This window comes from Pogona vitticeps, chromosome 9 (assembly GCF_051106095.1).
Source record: "Pogona vitticeps strain Pit_001003342236 chromosome 9, PviZW2.1, whole genome shotgun sequence".
NCBI lineage: Eukaryota > Metazoa > Chordata > Lepidosauria > Squamata > Agamidae > Pogona > Pogona vitticeps.
The window spans coordinates 13,629,647-13,650,690 of record NC_135791.1 but is presented as its reverse complement, the minus strand read 5'-3'; the positions used below and the strand labels follow the sequence as shown (position 1 = coordinate 13,650,690).

Sequence of the window (21,044 nt, the reverse complement as noted above, 5' to 3'; positions counted from 1 at the left end):
AAAAACCTACAAGAACCAACAGATAACATTGTTTTTGTCTTAATGTTGAATTGACAGTAAAATATTAAGAGATTTGGACCTGTTTTTCCTTGTCCTTCCAGATATATGAAAGGTACATAAACCACTGAACTCTCCAACAGTTAATATATGCATCAAAGCAAAGCAAAGCGTGCTGCTTATATACCGCCCCATAGCGCTTCAAGCACTCTCTAGGCGGTTTACAATTTAATTATGCAGGCTACACATTGCCCCCCCCCAGCAAGCTGGGTACTCATTTTACCGACCTCGGAAGGATAGAAGGCTGAGTCAACCTTGAGCAGCTACCTGAGATTGAACCCCAGGTCGTGAGCACAGTTTTGGCTGTAGTACAGCGATTTAACCACTGTGCCACGAGGCTCTACCATCTAACTTTCCAATGACCAATCAGAGAACAAAGCAAAGCACACTAAGAGCAAGATAGAAGAATCACATCCTCTGACAAGCAAACTCCTTTCATCATTTAAGGGTGCACTTTTCTAAAGCTGTTAAATATAACATCTAGTTTGACCCTTTGCATGCAAAAATACCAACAGGCTTGCATTGGAGGACCTTTACCCGAGAATTTTCAGTTCAGCTTGTAGATTTTGGTGATGTGGCTCTGGAGGAGCTTCAGCAGCAGCCCTGCGTTTGTGGGCAGCCTTCGATTCCTGAGATCCCTGGTAAAAAGACGCAAGACAACATGAGAAACCAGATGTCAATAGCTGTCTATCTGAGGCAAAGCAATGCAGTAAGTCTAAGGGAGCACAGAAAATTATAAAGAAAATACCAGCATTTCAGAACCTTATGTTTCTCATGGCTTCTGGGACTGCCACTTCTAAGGTGGCCCTCTCCAAATGTGTCGGACAACAACTCACATTGTATCCAGCATACCAGCTGTGGAGAGTGGGTTTTTGTTGTCCAGCATGTCTACAGAGTGCCCAGATGGGTAGGTTCTGCTGTGACACAGCTACACCAGTTAAAGTTTCTCTGATTGGTCCTTGGGGTTGGGGCTTTAATTGAAAGGATTGCCTTGTTTATGGAACCATTTATGACGGAAAGGTTTTCAAAGAATCCAGTTAAATGACAATGACCTGATTTCCCTCCATGAGACAAGCAAATCCTTACCTTATGCAACCATCCTGTTTATGGTTTTAGGGCCTCAGAGGAATGTCTTTATTGCATAGAAGTACAGAATTTGGTGTTTAAAACTCAGTTTGTAGGGATGCAAATACTTGCTTGACTTGTTTTCAGGCACACAAACAAGAAACTGCTCCCGCCCACTCCGAAACACCTCTTCTCTGATGTGATGGCAAGCCATTTTCTCGTCAGAATTGATGAGAATTTTGTAACATGCAAGAATGACTTTTGTCCAAATTGTGCAAATTATATTTGTTGCACAAAACTGGAGTAACCACGAGATAGTTGCATGGACTTCTATATACTGGAAGCATTGGATGGCTTGTTTGCTTCTTTTTGATCCATCAGCCAATCCTTCTGTGTGTATGCTTTACTTTGCAAAGAGACAAGACACTAGTTTTGTGCAGAGATGTCTTGCACAAATTACAGAGACCTTAAAGGTGTGTGTGGAATGTGTCTTATGTCTTATTCATATGCGAGAGACAAGAAAATTCATGGGGTCTGCAATTTCTCAGCAGGCAATCCTGGCATGTTTAGATAGTCTCTCCAGGTGAGAATGAGCCATTTTGCACAGTTTCTTCACTTCTCTAGCTTCTCCTTTTATAAAGAGAACAGTTCTGGATCTTGTCATTGATGATCCTGTAATAATAATAACCACAGAGCTGGAAGGGACCTTAGGGATCATTGAATCCAGCCCCTGTCAGGGAGGCACAGTGGGGAAGCAAACTCCCAACCTCTCACTCTGCAACCAGATACCTAAGCTGTGCATCTACCCTACAGTTTCTTCTGTGCTCAGTAGTGTGTTTAGCACATGTTGTCCATTATACCTAGAGTCCCTCCACCAGGAGCATCAGCCCCACCTTCACCACCAAGAACTACGAGCAGATGGTCTTGTTTGTGTGAGGTATATCAAAGTGGATAACTTGGGCAGCCGCGTATTTGCTCCCAGGACCCGTGAGCCCAGTAACATTAGAATATATGTGGATGTTTATTTCTGAGTTTGACTTTTAAAAAAATATCAGGAAGATTAAGCATTGAAAGAATCCCTCCAACCGATTTAACATGAACATTATTGCTCTTAGCATTCCCTTAGGAGAAAATTTTCTCAAAAATTGAATCCCTTTGTGGAGACCTATAAGCCATATAAAAGGACTCAGAAAAATGCATGCTACACTTTGTTTGCCCCCTGAACTACATGCAAATACCTACCAATGCTTGCCTTGGCAGAAGGTGGTACAAATGCTGTCCTTTCCATATGAGCATTCACACCTGCTGAGAGATCGTTTCTGCCGCTTTTGTGGATTTCCTAAGCCATATGGTGTGGCGTGGCTGATTGACAAGAAAACAGGGGGAAAAGGGAATTAAATTTCTATACCCAGTTAAAAGGGGGGTTTATGATGCAGACATAGCTGGGGACCAAACCAGCTTGACAACAACAAGGCTTGTTCACAGTTGCATGGTAGAATAGCTATCTACTCATTCAAGATAAGGACAAGAAATAATCCCATTATCTTCTCATCCTTTACACTGCCTTTTTATATATCTGCTCCTTGCCAACCTAGCAGTTCGAAAGCATGTAAATGCGAATAGATAAATAGGCACCATCTTGGTGGGAAGGTAAAATGGCGTTCCCTAGTCACACTGGCCACGTGACAACGGAAACTGTCTTTGGACAGGCACTGGCTCTATGGCTTAAAAAGCGGGATGAGCGCTGCCCCCTAGAGTCGGACACGACTGGACTAAAAATGTCAAGGGGAACTTTTACCTTTACCTTTTTCCATAGATAAGCAGTGAGAAGAAATGGGCTCATTGCTTTGTATCAATAACACCAAGAAATGGTAATGATCCCTGTCATGATGATGGGATATGTAGTCAGAGAAATGTAAAACGGAGTCAGACAGGTTCTGTGTGAAGATGATTTGAGCGACACTGGAATGTGCTTTTCTAAGCATCACGAGAGTGTTTTGCTGAAGACCGTTACATCCTAGTTCAAGATAGCATGAATGTGGTTAACTGAATGTGGTTCAATGGATTCTATTCTGTTCTGATCTGGATTCCACAAACTAGCTGTCATTTAAGAGTCCTACCTAACTGAGCTTTAGTGAGTTCTAAGGAATCACAAAGCCCATGTGTCTATACTTGCAAAGTACTGAGTAACGTGAAGTGTTCTTTTAAGGTCAGACTTGTTCAAGGGGCTTACGCTATGCAATGCTGAGATCTTGGGACTTGCCCCAGCGCAAAGGTGGTAAGTAAATGGCCTATCGAACTCTCTGACCGAATGCCAGCAGTCCTTTAGGACAGTGGTCCCCAACCTTGGGCCTCCAGATGTTCTTGGACTTCAATTCCCAGAAATCCTGGCCAGCAGAAGTGGTGGTGAAGGTTTCTGGGAGTTGTAGTTCAATAACATCTGGAGGCCCAAGGTTGGGGACCACTGCTTTAGGGGGTCCCATGCCTCACAATCCCTTTCCTTCTTTTCCTAGCCAATGTAGAAATGAGGAAACAACCAGTGGGCTGGAAGGGTTGGAGAGAAAGCCCCGTGGACCTCCCGATCTTGTTGGCTTTCTTGTTGACAAATTGCTCGAGCCGCTGCTGAGCCAAAGCTTCAGCAGTGCAGCTCACCTTTGCCTCCCTCCCTGGATAACGCGAGACCCTAGGTCTCATGAGAGCAGTTGGGCGAGAGGGGGGAATGCTAGGTTATTTAAGGAATGCTCCCCTCCTCTCTACTTTCTTCCTTTTCTGGCACCCGCCCGCCCGCCCTATATTCTAGTATGAGTTTTCTGGTCGCCTCTCGGGCTGGATAGGAATTTTTGACCCACATCCTGATTGGCTCTTGGCTGCAGGGATTTTTCACCTATCCCATACAGAAACTGGGCGCTGCCATTTTATGAGGTGGAAGCTTGGTCACACTGGTGGGTAGTGCACATAAAACAGTTTTTTTTTCTGGTGAGTCCCATTGCAATCTCAGGTAAGCTAACAGCCCATCGGACCTCCCAGCGCTGCGGATCATGTGATTGCAGTGCTTGGGCCACAACCGGACCAACAGTCAACAAGTAAAAGATGCCTTGAGGTCCAGGGGTGGTCAAATTGTGGCCGGCTGGGTTCTCACTGTCTTTAAGACCACGAGAACTTGGGGCCAGGGACTTACCCATTTGTTGGTTAAGGGGTACTTTGGGACCCCTGCGATTTAACCTGATTCCGCACTACAGTAGGTCCCCCTTTGCCAAAGGATGGCAACATTGAATTATGATCAATAAAGTGTGACCCGTGTTTTAACCAATAATACTTCTCTCACGTCTTTATTCCAGGGTGGGGAAGGCAAACAGCATCAGGAGATCACCTTTGATAACTCTGAGGTTCTTCCAACTCAAGACGGATATGCTTTTTAAAAAATCTGCGTAATTATTCAACACAGAGGTGCAAATCCTCGTTTTTCCTATCCACATAGGGAAAGATAATGAATTGTACTATTCTTCTTTTCACCTGCAAATACAGTGGCAAATGGAAGCTGCTTTTTAATTTAAGAATTGGAAGCACTAGAGAAGTTATTGATGTCTTTCCTAACAATCAGCCATTCCTTATATGCTTGCAGTGTGACTGTGTGTGTGTATGCTTTGCCTCTCAAAGGGGCAGGACACTTGGCACCATTTATGATCGAAGAAGGGGCAAAACAAACTCTTTGCTTGCTCTTAGTGGGGTGAGAAATCTTGTGGGACTTTTGAATTCCTCTTTTTATCTTGGCTTTCGAATTCCTCTTTTTATCTTGGCATGTCAAGAGAACCTGAATCATGGAGAAGAGACTTAGATTCCCCTCCTCCCCAATCCCCCTCCCTGTTCAAGACAGCATATTTGAAGCATAATTAGAAGAACCACACCTGACCCATTCCTCTGTCTGGCCTAGATCTTGCACAAGTCTGTTTGTAAGCTGCCCGGCTGCTCCCTGCTGTATCATGCAAAGAAGCAAGTGCCTTCTCAATGAAAACCACAAGATTTCATGATCACCCCACCTTGGCATATTTAGAAAACACCAGTCAAGTAGCAAACTGCTATCTAAATCATTTTGAGTAGAAGGAGAATTGGGATCTACTGCTTGAACTCTTGCTATTTACAGTAGATCAACCAGGTTCTCATTACTGATTAACAGTAGTCAAAAGAAGGATTCTCTCTTATGCAATATCAGGCTGTTTAAAATGCACAAAAAGCAAGAGTGAGTTAATGGGGGCAGAAAGAAAACTGTCCCCAGCAATGCTTGTAGAAATTAATCACATTGAATAGTTTATTGCTTTGCAGCCTATCAGGCTACAAAGAACATAGATTAAACCAATCATAAAATAGTATTTGGCATCTCATGCAAGTACGTACAACAAGCATAAATGGCATAAAATGATAAAATGATAGTAATAAAATGTAACTGCATTCTCAAAAACGAAAAGAAAAAATCAAGACATGAGAGTAACTTGAAGAACTTATGATGCAAGCATTAAGTTCCGCCTTTCCATGGCTCGTTTAACTAATTTAGCAGTCCTGTAGGAGATACAGTCATTTGTGCCAGCCAGCAGGAATAGGACTGTGCATACAGGGGAAGTGTTCTTGATCCCAGCCACTAAGGGCTTGAGACATTGGTCCCCCAGGTCTGTGTACAGAGGACACTCTGTTAGAAAGTGTACTCCATTTTAGAGCATCCTTGCTGAGCAATGTCTGCCTGTACCATGTTGGTCCATGTAATGTCCCTGAAACTCCTGTACAGTGGTGTCTCGCAAGACAAATTTAATTTGTTCCTCGGTTAATGTTGTCTTGTGAAAAATTCATCTTGCGAAATGTGTTTTCCCATAGGAACGCATTGAAATCTAATTAATGCGTTCCTATGGGCAAAAAAAGTCAAATTTGGTTTACAAAGGGTTTATTAAGTACTCTTTAAAGCCATACATATTGTGCAGATGATTTTAGAAATTTCAATCAAATTTTTTTAACCTTTTTAAACATCATAGAAAAACATTTAAAAATTAGCAAACATGAGGCAGGAACAAAAAACGGAAAACATTTGTCTTGCAAAGCATGGCCATAGGGACATTCATCTTGTGAGTCATCAACCCATCACCAAAACCATTTGTCTTGCAAGTTTTTTGTCCTGAGAGGCATTTGTCTTGCAAGGCACCACTGTAATGAGTTCAGTCTGCACCTAGTTAGCAGTTGCCTCAACTCATGTGAGTTAATAAGGGACAAAGAAGGGGAAAGCTTTCCAAAAGGCAAGGCAAAACCTTTGTATATTCTATTGGAGCAGCAACAGGTTACAGATGCCATGGTGGTCTGGAGATCAACATAATTTACTCTTTTAATTATATCTTCTCGGGCAGCCTCATATTACCCTTCTATGGAGGTAGGCTGAGGAGTCACCCAGTTTTGCTATACTTGTGGCTATCTTAGACGCCCAAGAGTCCCTCCCCCTTACTTCATAGGCCAAAGAGACCAGTGGTGATGCCCTATGGTTGCACTATCTTGAGCCAGAAGAGCATGGCTGCGTGCTTAACAAGAGTACCCATGGAGTAGTAGCATGATATCTCATAGCGGACTTGGTAGCCCTAGTGCTCTGGTTAAAAAATTGTGCTGGGCAGATTTCAGTTTTGTGATATTTGAAAAAGCCCACACTGGAGCTCTATAGAGCAACTGGGGAAGGAGTTTATACAGTTGTATTAGCGGTGCCACTATTTTTTCCACCTGGTCCAGAAGAAAAACAGTAAATAGTTCTACCTCTGCTGACAGACCTGGAGATTCTAAGTGGCCTGACCATGTTTCTGAAGGTTTGAATGTTATTTCAAGGTATTTTTATGAGTCGATCTGTTCAAGCAGTTTCCTGTTTAGCAGCCATCTGTAATTCTTTCTCCATTTCCCAAAAAATAAAATTTTGTGGGTTTGATGTCATTTATCTGGATATGTTCTTTGACACAATGAAGACCTCAGGTCCTTGATACCACCCCATTTGATGGTGCAGAAACAGTATAAAAAGTTAATTCACGAAAAGAAGCTCCAGTACACCACATAGCAGTGGGCTATTTTGACACAGGCTCTTGAAAGTAATGACAGGTCTAAATAAGTTATTGCAGCTATAAAGTGCACCAACAAATACTGACCTAACAATCTCCACACATGAATAGGAGCTACGCTACTGCTCCCTGTTTTTTGATGAGTTCTGTACATCTTTACAAGCAGATGACCAAGCTTATAGAAATTAATTTTTTGAACTGCATTTCCCAAAATCCATGATCAGCATAGTTACTAGAGTTATAAGCCAAAAATGTAACTTTTACAAACTCTGGAACTCAGTTCTATTACTAGGGAGTGGGAGGGAGTCATCCTCTTCTTTCATGAACCCTAATCCCCACCCATGATTTTGTCCCATCATTCTGGACCCTGGGAAAAAAATGTAGAGCCTGCTAGGATGAAGGCTACTGGTTCCTGACCTTGATGCTGGAGGAAATAATTGACATTAAAAAAACCCAAAATATGAAACAAAACAGAATACATTGAAGTACAATGGGCATGGAGTCTGTCTAGAGATAAGACAGAGACCCAGGAATGCTTTCTACTGTCATCAGAAAGAACCTCTTAAGAGACAATCATAATCATAATTCCAGGGGTTTGTAATGTGGTCATTTTTCTAAAGCTAACTAATTTTGTGTCTGGAGGACAATGCATGGAGGGGAGCTGGGAGACAACTTGGAAATCCTATGTGTATGGTCTTGAATTCTATGGTGGAAGAAAGGTGGGGTCTAAGTGTATTCAATAAAACAGACACATTGAATTATAGGACTTTCCCCTATTTACCAGTGAAGGCTATGACCGACATCTACTGGAAATTTATCTTCCCTATGCACTTAAATGTTACTTTTGGAATTTCCCAGCCAACTCCTAGACCCTTGGAACTGTTTAAAAAAAGTATTTTTTTTTCTAGACTCTGTACCTGTCTCAGAGCACCTTGGAAGAATAATGACCAAACAAACAAAATATAACATCCATTAGGGTGTGTGCAACTTTGTATCATTGTGCTTGAGTTATGTGTACCCCTAAATAAATAAAGGAACTCTTTCATTACAGCCAACTGTCCACTGCCAGTGATGTCACTCCCATAGCAACAGGCAGAGGCCATTATTCACACAAAAACAGATGGGTTGTAATTTTTGGGGGCCAATTCAACTGATAACACATCTGTGTATTTAGTGAAAGTCATAGCTGAAATCACATTCACAATGAAACCACATAACTCTTCTCAATATACTGTCATGTCTGAGAAATCAGGCTTACAAATGAACCCTGGGCACAGAATACCAATGGCAAAACAAAGCAAGCTAATTTTCAAACTCTGGAAGCACTCAGATGCTTTCAGCCCTTAAGGAATATCCTTTACTAATGCCATACGGTTTGTAATGTACAGTTGGATCCTTTCATGCCCATTGTAGCGGGCACTTGTTCAACTCACCCTGGTGTGTTGATCCAGATGATATCCAGGTGACAGAAATAAATGCACTCCTTATCTTCCCAGTTGATGCAAGAACATCGCTTTGTCCTCACATGCCTGCTGTTGGCTGCTGCCAGGTGGGATTCTGCTGGCGGATAGCCCAGACCTGTCCCGAAACAGACAAAAAACTGGATCAGTCATAAGCTTTAGCTTGGAAGTGCCAGAAGGAACGTGGCATGGTATGTAAACAGAACAATTAGCCTGCTGCCTATTCTTAGGGATATATCTATACTAACTCTTTTTTATAGCTGCTTCAGCTTTACTGGTTAACGTTGCTAATTCATCACAGTTGTTGTACTGGGCGTGACACGTGTGTAACTTGCAGATAACAGCAATTTCTGCAGACTTCAGCTTTGTTGTGGTTATGCACTGTGGAACCAATTTATAGTGACCCTAACAGAAGTTTCAAGCTAAGTGAGAGATTTAAGGAATAGTTTTACCAGTTCCATGTCGCCGGTGAGTTCCCCCAGTGAGTTCCATGGCTGAGCAGGGATTTGAACCCAAGCCTCCAGAGTCTTGGTTTGTCACTCTATCTACAACACCCCACTGGGCATCTAGACTTCAGACTTCAGCTAGGAGCCTGAAAAGACAACAGGGGCCACAGCTAGAATCATCCCTCAAATGCACTCTCTGCCCTTGTTTCCAGCACCTCACCATTCGCTGAGCAGAGTGGCAGGCTGATGGACTGGCAAACAAACAGCCTCTCTCACCTGGTCCCTGCTTAAAGTGGATGGATAAAGGTGAGCACAGTTCTTGATATCAGTGTCACATTTACTTCTTGTTGTTGTTTTAGGGAAACAGCCCAAGAATGCACCTGAATTTTGGAGAGACTGAATGTTCCTGCTCCCCGAGGCTGGAGAACCTTCAAATATTGTCAGACTGCAGTTTCCACCAGCACCATACAGTTTGGCCATGGGGGGTGGGATCATGAGATGAGTAATCCATCAAGATCCGGAGGGCCACTGGTTTACCAGACCTGCCTATGCAGTCATCACTTACCCTATTTTCTTTTACTTCTTTCCTCCTATCCTTTCACTCATCCCCCCCCCCCAATTTTTTGGGACAAGTAAGAGAGACAGAGAAATACATGTGTACACACAGACACGCATACACACACACACACACACACACAAACACAATCTCTTTGTAAGAAAGGAATATGGGAACTGTGATTATTGTTATTCTTGCTATGCCCTTACTTGGCAGAGTCAGAAATGAAATGCCCACTTTGATGGGCAGAGGCATGCCGGCCATCCCTCCCTGCAAGGGGTGACAGGTCTGCGTGGCTGACCCCCCCCCCGGCTCTCTCCATGCCCACTTGCTGGGATGCAGAAAGGAAGGATGTGTGGCTCAAATGGAGGCAGAAGCAAACCAGGGTGCAGTGGGGGTTACTGAGTTCCAGATTTGGAAATCTGCACTGACAAGAAAAAAAAAAAAGATATCCATTTCAAAAGTGGTGCTGCAAGAGATCTTTGTGGCTATCCTTGATGGACAGAAAGAGGAACAGGAGCCTGAATCAAGCCTGAACTACCTCTGGAGGCTAAAATGTTGAAATTGAGGCTATTCCAAGTTGGGCACATCTCTGGGAAAGACAGTCACGCTGGGAAAGGTGGAAATTGTCAGGAGAAGAGGAAGACCAGATGCAAGATGGACTGACTCCCTTAAGGAAGCCAAAGGCTTGAGTCTGCAAGAGCTTGAAGACAGGGCAGTTTTTGAGATTGCCCATTTATAGGGTCACCATATGTTGGAGACGACTTGACGGCACATATCAGCAGCAAGAACATTTCACATTAGCTACCCCGAGGGTCGCATTTACAAACCGAAGGGCAAAAAGAACGGCCCATGGAAGTCACATTTTTGGGCTACAACTCCCCACATCCCTGTGGGTTCTAGGAGATGCCAGGTAAAGAAGCAGCATTTTCCAAGCAGGAGAGCGATGCATGCTTCCAAGCACGGGCACGTGGAAAAGAAACCCATCGCAGCTGGGGCGAGTCTCTTACCTTCTTCCAGCAGGACGCAGAGGGCGATGGCAACGGAAAAGAAGGAGGACGGGTTGTTGACCATCGTGGCGGGCGCGATCCCTTAACCGACTGGGAAGCTGGGCTCGCCCGCAATCTTTGCTTTTCCCTCTCTCTCTCTCTCTCTCTCTCGCTCTCGCTCTCTGTGTCTCCGCAGCTGCCCAGCGGGAGTCGGCCTCTGGAGCTGCCAGCGCTCGGCGGCAGGTGCTTTATAGCCCCGGCGCGTCACGGCCCGCCTCGCCCTACCTCCCTCCCTCCCTCCCCTCGGCCGCAACCCGTGCCCACTCGGCTCCGGGAGGGCCCGCCGGGCCAGGCGGCGGCAGGAGGAGGCGGAGGAGGAGGGAAGCGTGAGCGGGGCCACGGCGACAGGTGGGACCGCTCGGGAGCCCCCGGGCTCAGACTTCTTCTCGACTTGCCCCTGGCAGGGGACCATCGTGTCCTTTTGCGCTGCCTACAAGCTGGAGAGAGGCACCAAGACGCTGAATCCCGTTGGCTTCCCAATAAACGCTGCCGGCTCGGTCGGATGGAGCAAAGAGAGACGAAAGAGGTGACCCCCAAGGCTTAGGAGGAGGACAGCCCAGAGAGCTGGTGTGTGTGTGTGTGGGGGGCAGTGGTTAGAGCGGACTTTGGAAAAAGTTCCTCTGGGGAAGTGTAGAACTCCTAGGATCCCCAGCCTCTACCGCGCGAAGCAAATCCATGCTTTGGGAACCTCCTACCAGTTCTTTAGATGTGATGGGTATTAATCAACCCAGCCAACATGGCCAATAATAAGAATCACGCGTGGCCAAATCCATTCTGACCAATGGCAACCCTTTTTCCAAGGGTTTTCCTGGTAGAGAATACTCAAACGTGGTTCACCATTCCCTGCTTCTGGGGGCGCCCTGGGACTGTGCAGCTCGTTCAATACAGATTGGTTCTACTCGCAGGAGGGAATCAGACTCCCAACCTCTGGCTCTGCAGCCAGATATCCACATCACTGAGCTATCTAGGGATGGTCAGTAGCTAGGGACAATGGGAGGGAGGCTTGAGTGCCCCACCTCAGTTGGGCAAGGCTGAATTAGAGGGTTGATCTCAGATGGGGAAGGCTCTGGGGTGAATTTGTATTTCTCCATGAAGTTTGCTGGCTGACTTGCATCCCTCTCTGCCTCTCAGCCCAGCCTGCCTGCTGGGGTTGTTGTGAAGCTATAACAGGTTTCAGAATGGAGAGAGACCATACATGCCAGTGCGACTTTTTGGGAGAATAAATAATAAACAAAGCGATACCCAAAGTGATACAAAGTGATTTGAACTCATGGTCATGGCATTCCATACCATTCAAGACTCTGCTTCGGTCCAAATTGTTCATCTTTCTGTTTTTTTCTTTTCTTTCCAGTATGGCTTAGATGAGAGAAGAGATTAGAGAAGGGGCAAAAGAGGGATGGCCCCCTTACCTTTCAAAAGAACCAAGACATGGCATTTGGGGTTTAATCACTTCCCAATCCCCCCCACCCCAAAATTTGATCACTGGCTTTGGCTGGGAAAAGTTGCACAACTAGCTCAACTTCTTTATTTCTTTTTTAATGCATGGGTTACCCTATTTTTCCATGAAGGTGCTCAATGTGACATGCATAGGTGTCCTCCCCTCTCTGCTTCATCCCCTGAACAACCCTACCAAAAAATCAATGTATGACCTCCTACTCCAGCTGGAAACAAATACAATATTGCATCACCCTGGCTGCTTAGATGCACTGAAGTCAGGGAGCCACTAGCACTGAAAGGTGGCTAGTTACTGAAGGAGAGCAGATGACACCCAGTCCATCAATATGGTTTCTTTTCTTCAGAGCTTGGCCAGCCCAGCTGGAGCATTCTTGCACTCATCATCCAAAAACATAGAGAGAGCGCCGTGCGATCCATTACACAATAAAAGTTCAGAAGGGGTGATATTAGACAACTAAAATCAAACATTCAGTCCAAGCTTTTGTGATTTCAAAAATCACTTCTTCAGGCATGCATCAAAATCTTATGCACAGTGCAGAAAAATTATAAATAAATGTCCCAAAATATCATGGCATAAAGGTCTGCTAAGCATATAGTGTGGTTAAATGATTCTTCTAAACTCTAGATTCGTTTTATTTCTATGGATCTCTGAGATGATTCATTTCAGTACATAAAACTTGTTTATCCTTAAGGTGCCACAAGATTTTGCTGTTTTTGCTGTAACACACTAAACATAGATAACCCACCCTCCTTCCAGGGAAATGCATCTTGAATTTCAAATGTGGTTTCTTCACTTCTCCCTAAATGGGTACAGCAGACCGGGGGGAGGAGAGATTTGATTCAGTAAATTGGTATACACTGGCAAAGTTAAAAGTTTTTATTTTTATTTTATTTATTTAAAATATTTTTACCCCACCATTCTCCTTAAAAATGACTCGAGGCAGCTTATATCATCAAAAGACAATGTTAAATTTAACAACAGTGGATATACAAATACTAAAAAGGATCAAACAAATACCATACTAAAAAAAAAACATAAGTAACACCAAAATACATTTAATGCAGTAGGGTACAACAATCCATTTTTAAAAAAACCCTCTTGGCAGCCATTCACTCAGAGAAAGCTTGCCTAAAGAGAAAGGTCTCTGCCAGCTTGCAGAAGGAGAGCAAAGATGGGGCCAGCCTGCCCTCCTGTGGGGAGGAGTTCCAAAGTCTGGAGCAGCTACAGAGGAGGCCCTCTCCCAATTGCACCTGGGAAGATGGTAGGACCAAGAGAAAGTCCTCTCCTGATGATCATAACACTCGAGCAGGCTCGTACAGGGAGATGCAGTCCTTAAGATAGTTTGGGCCCAAGCTGTTCAGAGTTTTATAGGTGAAAAACAGCATTTCAAACTGTGCCTGGAACCAGACTGGCAGCCAGTGGAGCTGCTGTAACAGGGGGACTATGTGACCCTTGTAATCTGCCCCAGTTAGCAGTCTGGCTGCTGATGTTTCCTGACACTTTCCCTGGGCAGCCCAACACAGAGTGGGCTAAAATAATCCAGTTGGGAAGTAACAAAGATGTGTGTGTGTTGTAGTGGCAAAATCAGACATCTCCAGGGATGGGCACGGCTGGCACACTAGTTTTAATTGTACACTCTCAGCCTTTGCACAATTGGAAAAGTTACTGTTTCAAGGCTCTGAGGGGAAGCAGCATCAGTTGATGGGGTTCAGAAATGTGTGTATCCGGATGCTGGTGCATCATGTCCTGGTACTTGGTTTCCCATAGTCAATTGGTTGACCCCTGTCAAGCCCGAATGTTGCACTACATGGTCCTTTTGTCTAATCTTAGTCATCATTTTTGATCTCACCTAGCTGGGCTGTTCTGATGTTCTGATCCCTCAGTGGCCCTTCCACCTCCATGATTCTTTGTCTCATTTGGGCCACTAGAGGTCACCCCTGCACCTTTCAAAGACAACTGGACTGATAATTTCTCCTCACCTATTACCCTTGCAACAGCTCTGCAAGGTAGAGGCAGCTAAGAAATGGTAGCTGGCCTAAGATCATCAACTAAGCTTCATGGATAAGTTGGGATTTGGGGAATGAAATTCTTCCAAACCCTTATCTGATATCCCAGCCACCATCATCACTCCTGGTTATGCTTTCAAGCACAGGTACTGCCCCATGATTATCATTGCAAGGCTACAGCCATCATCAGCCGAGTGAATTAACCTTCCAAGACTGTGGCAGCCCAGCCCTGTGCCCATTCACACATTCAACCAGTGGAGTTCAAAGACCTCTAGACAGAGGCACTAAGGCAAGGAACTCCAGATGAGCCACAATACCCAGATACTCAACTTTCTTGAAGATGCACACAGATCTCCAGCCCTTGTAGAAGCCAACATATGAGGCAAGACATACTCTAGTCGGCCGACTGTGACAGTCTCCCCTTTAAGATCTATCGGAAATGGTAGACAAGGTCTCAGGTGGTATTTGGTTTGATTTTGCCTTTTGTCACCTAATAGAGATCCAAGGTGGTGTACTAAAATTGGTAAAATGAACAATTAATTAAAACACATTGATTAAGATTTAAAATTATAATATATACAAATTTAAAACATTACCTTTAAAATTTAATATCTGAATTTATTTACTATGTAAAGGCTGGTATCCCGGTGGCAGAGCTGTGTCGCAGAATTCCGATGACATCACATTACACCACAGTGATGCAGCAACTGTCAGGATCAGCTTTGATTTGGACTCCTGCACTGAAGGAAGAGGTTGGACTTGATGGTCTTATAGGGCTCTTCCAACTTAATTATTCTAAAATTCCCCAGGTTCTGGGAATCTCTAGGGATCCCTGTCACCCTGGGAAAGCTTTCTGGTCACTGTATCCTCCTATGACCCAGAGAGCACTTGTTGCCCATTCGTGCTCAAGAAGATCTGTCCGTAGGGTGTACAAGATAATTGTCCATTGTCTGTGTTTGTAATGAAAGAAGAAACACCATTCCACCAGCAGTACTGTATGGGAGATTCAATGAGACTCCATACAGTGAGAGGCTCTGCTCCTGCGATCTGGATGGGGTGGAGTCACTCTCTTACATGATTTTGTATTGTCATTTCTACATCAACCACCTGGCCTAGAGGGAGAGAGAGCTTACAGGCCGGAGCTGCCCCTGGGACCGCACCAGACCATCGTGCCTACACCCAGAAGGAGCCAAAGACCATCTGCCGGCCATAGCTCACTGTGTGAGAGGCAGTGAGTCTGTGGTTGGGCCCCTGCTGGATCTCCCTCTGTGGTTACAGGCCTTGCGGCCTGCTGCTCCTGGCTGCCTCACCCCCTCTCAACATCAACCACCTGGCCTAGGGGGAGAGAGAGCTTACAGGCTGGAGCTGCTCCTGGGACCGCACCAGACCATCGTGCCTACACCTAGAAGGAGCCAAAGACCATCTGCCGGCCATTAAGAGCCTTGTGGCGCAGTGGTTAAAACGCTGTGCTGCAGCTAAAACTGTGCTCACGACCTGGGGTTCAAATCCCAGGTAGCCGGCTCAAGGTTGACTCAGCCTTCCATCCTTCCGAGGTCGGTAAAATGAGTACCCAGCTTGCTGGGGGGGCAATGTGTAGCCTGTATAATTAAAATTGTAAACCACCCGGAGAGTGCTTGTAGCGCTATGGGGCGGTATATAAATCCAATAAATAAATAAATAAATAAATATGGATATCTGCAGAAAATATTTAGACCTGTTTTTGTTAAAGAACAGGGGATGTTTGGATTGTGACACACTGAGGTATATTTTGTCAGCAGGAGAGTCAGTTATAGTGGAGAACATGGCAGCCTTTTTGAACCAGATAGTGAGGAGTCACAGATTGAAACGTCATGAATTTGAAGATCCAGTTAATTAATAGTTTGTTATCTTCTAAATGTCATTTTTGTGTGTGTATGTCAATAAAGGCTCTGACTGACTAGCTTAAAGAAAGATTTTTTTCCCCAAGTTCTGCAGCAGAATGAGGCCACCTTTTCAAGCAGCATATTTTGGGACACCTGAAAGGAGATGGTTAGTTATTTAATCAGTACTTAATTAATATGTATCTTATATATTTTTAATTGCCATTGAGGGAAATAAGTGTTTGTGGCATTTGTTTGATCAAAGTGCCCCAATGTTTTCAGTGCTAAGCCTCTTGAGTTCAGAGTTCAAGGGGAGAATTTGCTATTTTGCCTCAGGTAGCAAATTGTCTTGGGATGGCTGTGCTGACCGCCAGCACTGGGTCACCAGCTGGGCTCCTGGCATCTGAGGTGAGATTAACGCAATTGTTTATGGAAGGGGTGATGAAGGGGAGGGGATGCCTCTCCTATTCACCTGCAAAGGCCTTTGGCATCTGTTGGGAAAGGGAAAGGGACCGAAGAGAAAGGCAGAAGAGGAGAAGGAGGGGGGTTAACACTGCAGACCTCTCCAGTGAGCAGCTCCTTAATCCCCTTCGACAGAGCAGATCACAAGCTGTTTAGGGGCATGGTGAGTCAGGCAGGGCTAAGATGACAGAGGGGGTCTGGGACGGGGAAAGATAATTTACATTTTGCGCAGGGGGAGGAATATTTGGTGATTTCATTTTTAAATCTTTAAGACGTAGGCTAAGGGGAACCACTGAGTCAGATTCCCTCACTGTCAAAATAAATGAAAAGCAGCCCAGTGACACTATGTTTTTGTGTTGGTTGTGAAAGCCTCACTGATATGAATGTAGAAGAAAGGTGGAAATATATCTATGCTGGCAGATAAACCGCCTAACTTATTTATAGCTCTGATTCCTTATCTGGTCTTAAAACAGTGTCATAACTTCTTTCGCTCTTACTATTTGTTTTACTCCACCTTTCTTCCAATGAAACCAAAACATTTGTAGCCGCCCTGTTTTTGAAACTCATAACTAGGGCAAAAACTGCCAGGCCAGTGTATTCTCAAAGGCTTTCGAGAATACAGAGAATACAGAGCATGGACAGAGTTCCTACTCCAGTCCTCTGAAGATGCTGGCAACTGTGACTGGTGAAACGTCAGGAAGAACAACCTTCACAACACGGCCAAAGAACCTGAAAAACCCACAGCAACTGCCAGGCCAGTGGTTTGTGCTGGGTTTTTTTTTCTGGCCAAACAGGTGTTTGGTGCTTCCCGGCCCTGCCTCCTCCAGCAGCGACCAACTCAAAGGCAATACCCAGGAGACAAAACCAAGAAGCCAGGGTGCCGCCCCCGAGTGGGCACCCACCAGAGGAGGCAGGCCGAACACTCGTTCAGCTGAAAAACAAACCAGGACAAACCACCAGTTCAGTGCTTCATGCCAATCTTTACTCACAACCACCTTCGGAGGTAAGTTAACCAGAAAGGCAAGAAGTTTTAGGACTGAGCAAAAGATTTGTTCAAGAAGGGATGGGAGATTTTTGCCCATCTGAATATTTTCATACTACACCACTGGCCACTCTGCAGGCCGTGGCTTCAATAAGTGAAACAACCTCTCACAACTAGTGCATGTATGAAAGGCAGGACAGCTGGGATTTTCCCCAGGGCATCAAAATTTAGAGGCTGCAGAAAACTGGAGGAACACTACTGGCAAATGTTAGGGAGGTAAAGATTCTATTCACTTTCCCTTCTTTTGATGGCACAAACGTGTTCTTTCTTTTAGGAGAGGAACCCCATTCTCCTTCACCTTTTTCTTGTGGTTTTCCTGTTCATGCCTTTGGTGGAAGGGGGCTGGGAACAGTGAAACTTTTCCTGGGTCCCAAAATTGCTGGTTATGGCTCTGTCATTCTGGGTAGGGCTTCTTTGAATTGGAGTTCAAGATTTATGAATAGCCTGGCGCTCCTCTCATTCCCAATGTCTAGCCCAGCCTGAGTATGAAGCAGATTGATAAAGAAAACCACAGTCTTCAGCTTCTAAGATCTGATGATTGTGACTTTTTGGAGGTCACTAACTCTCAGGACACCATCAGTCAGAAATGACATCATTGGCACATAACAATGATGAGTCCAACCTTCTCCAATCAGGTACCCTGCAGACATCTCAAATAATATCTGAATATCTTTCTGCCTGAACCTTCACTGTTCCTGATGCTCCCTATGCTCAAATTTAAGACCTATGTGATGCAACCCGTGAATAACACCCTCACTCCACTGTTTCTACTACTAATAACATCAACTTTAACAACTTTAAAAATAGCTCTAATAACATCAAGACCAGTAAAACTTAAAAGGACAAGAATAAGAGGTGGAGGAGGACAGACCTGGACTATATATAGGGGGTAACCTCTTGGAGATTTTTTTTAATTTAATTTTTTAAATTTAATTTTATATATGGGGTTCTTGTATTGAGATTTCAATTATAATACTGCATAATATTATATTTATTTTTGTATTTGTATTTGTCCTTCACTTTTCTTTAAGTTGTGGTATTATTTAAGGTTCTGTTCTTTACTTTCTTTTCTTTTCTATTGATATGGAATGGAAGACCTGTTTGCCCAGCGAGGGGCCTTTTAACATCCCGGTGATCATGGGTAGAGGGAGATATGGCGTTGGCGCAGTCCCTACTCATGTCAGAAGAACAGCGAACAGATGTTTGAAGGCTGTCTGTTGTTCTGAGACTGTGACCAGTCCTCGATATCGAGGTAGCCAGCCCAGCCTGCCCTCCACTCTAACTCTGGTACTGTTGAATGCCAGGTCTATAGCCAACAAGCCTCAGGTGATTCACGATCTTATCCTGGAGGAGAATGCAGACCTGGCATGCATAACTGAGACGTGGCTCAGCGGGGAGGGGGGTCCTCCCCTGGCTCTTGTCTGTCCGCCCGGTTATGCTGTCCAGCACCAGGGTGGGGGGAGGAGTAACCATTGTTTATAAATCCAGCTTGGAGGTTACTAGGCGCTCCTCGGTGGTAAAGCCGGGTCTAGAGGCACTCCACGTGTCGATTGGGGCCAGGGATGGTTTTGGGATTTTGCTGGGTTACCGCGGTCCCTGCGATCCAGCCACTTCCCTTCCGGAGTTGACTGACTTTGTCTCCGCAGCACTATTGGGATCCCTGAGGCTTTTGGTCTTGGGTGATTTCAACGTGCACGCGGGGGCAGGGCCATCTGGGTCAGCTCTTGAGTTCTTGGAAACCATGGCTTCCTTGAACATGTCCCAACATGTCAACGGCCCCACCCACGTGGGTGGTCAAACACTGGGCCTGGTCTTTTCCTCCAGTTGGGTAGATGACCTCTTGTTACTCTATCCAGTGTCACAAAATTGTGTATGGAAGTGATACCAAAGGTCATCCAAGTAACCAGGAGAAACTTCCCTTGACAGAAACTTCCCTTACAGCTTCTTTACACAAGAGGACCATTTCAGTTCACACACACCCAATCATTTTTGCAGAAAGGTTGGAGGAGAATCTTCAAAGAACAACTTCAAGACAAATTTTTATTGAGTTTTAATCTTAATTTTATTAAGCCCACCCTGATTCTATGGAGCCTTTCCTGTTATTCTTCAGAATGAGACTCTAGAGGTCTCCCCCCAAAATCCAACACCATTTACACTAGTAGTTCCACTAAGTGAGAACTTGGGGGGGTCATATGCCACCCCACCCCCCAGACTCCAAATCCAAGACTCTTGGAGGTAGGGTAGGAGAAAGAAACATATGACATTTCTCACAAAATCCTTCATATAGCAATGCTCCAGATAAGTGTAAAGAATTAATATGGTGGCTAGACTCAGATGTTCTCGCCCTGTGGAGAGCTGCCATGACAGGTACCGTAAGCAATCAACTGAGATGGTGGCCCACCAAAGAGCACTGGGCCCAGGTGCTACTGTAACTCTGAGCTGACCCCATTAATGCATCTTGACTGTCAAATCAAGAGAGGTCAAGCCTGTGTAGAGTACACTGAAACAATGGCTGGAATCTTGTTTGTTTCCCTTCATGTACCCATTTTAGGCTGGCTGCAAAATCAGGTGTATAACTGGTTACATGATTGATTGCTCAAAAAGGAACAAACCACTGTTTGATTGTTCTCAATGTGTGCAGTCTATAGCAGTCAGGGGCAACTGTTCAGCAATGGACAATAGAAGAGCTTGGGTTGAAAAGTTGAAAATGTTATTTTCTGGAATACAATTTCCAGGAATCCTGCAGTCAGTTCTTCCACTGCTCATGACATTTGGAGGTAATGGGAGATGTAATAATAATTTTTAAAGTGTCCAGGATCTTTGGGGTTGAATCATAGAACTGAAGGACTGGAAGGGGTCTTCAAAAGCATCTAGTCCCATTCCTTTTTGAAGCAGAAACTCCAGAGCTAGACAGCCCCCCAGCAGATGCCTACCCAATCTCTGGCTAAATATTTCTGCAAGAGGGAACCCACCAACACTGAAGGTATTTGATTCTACCATTGAACTGCTGGATAGCTCAGTGTTTAAGTATCTGGCTGTGGAACCTCAGTTCCCCACTGGGACTCCTTGACAGGGGCTGGACTCAATGAACCATAGGGTCCCTTCCAGCTCTGCAGTTCTCAGATTATTATTATTATTATAAACAGCTCTTGGCCATCAAGATGTTTCCCCTATTATAACTGTATCTATCTATGTCTTAAATTGGTTGGGTCTAGCCTTGCCCTTTAGGGCAACAGAGCTGAGGTTTTTGCCCGCTTTTAGATGCTCACTCTCAAGATACTTAAAATGTGTCATATTGTCCCATCAAGATTTAAGCATGTCTTTATTTTTGTTTGTTTCTCAAAGAATGGAAGTTATGAGGAGGTAGCTGCTTTAACTGATTACTTTTTGGGTAACAAGTAATTTAATTAGCACTTACAACACTACCTTTAAATATAACAAGTAATGGCGTAAAGCTGGTGTGATTATTACCCTTAAAAGGGCATTTTTGGAGGGATTTTGTTAGCATTTTTTCA

The 21,044-nt window shown here is 44.6% G+C and overlaps 1 protein-coding gene and 2 long non-coding RNA genes across 3 annotated transcripts in view; 2 read left to right on the top strand and 1 right to left on the bottom strand.

The window, feature by feature from the left end:
• LOC144584298 (uncharacterized) overlaps positions 1-21,044 on the top strand; it is a 195,153-nt gene that overhangs the window by 172,406 nt on the left and 1,703 nt on the right. The window lies entirely within an intron of this gene.
• EDN2 (endothelin 2) lies at positions 600-10,806 on the bottom strand. The gene is made up of 4 exons (XM_020805981.3): positions 10,666-10,806; positions 8,627-8,771; positions 2,365-2,484; positions 600-695 (listed from the first exon to the last, which is right to left on the bottom strand). The coding sequence occupies exons 1-4, from the start codon at positions 10,727-10,729 to the stop codon at positions 605-607; spliced, it is 420 nt and encodes a 139-aa protein (XP_020661640.3). The 5' UTR covers positions 10,730-10,806; the 3' UTR covers positions 600-604.
• On the top strand, positions 10,967-19,548 carry LOC144584299 (uncharacterized). The gene is made up of 2 exons (XR_013538458.1): positions 10,967-11,230; positions 14,802-19,548. It is a non-coding gene; the product is annotated as an uncharacterized LOC144584299 (long non-coding RNA).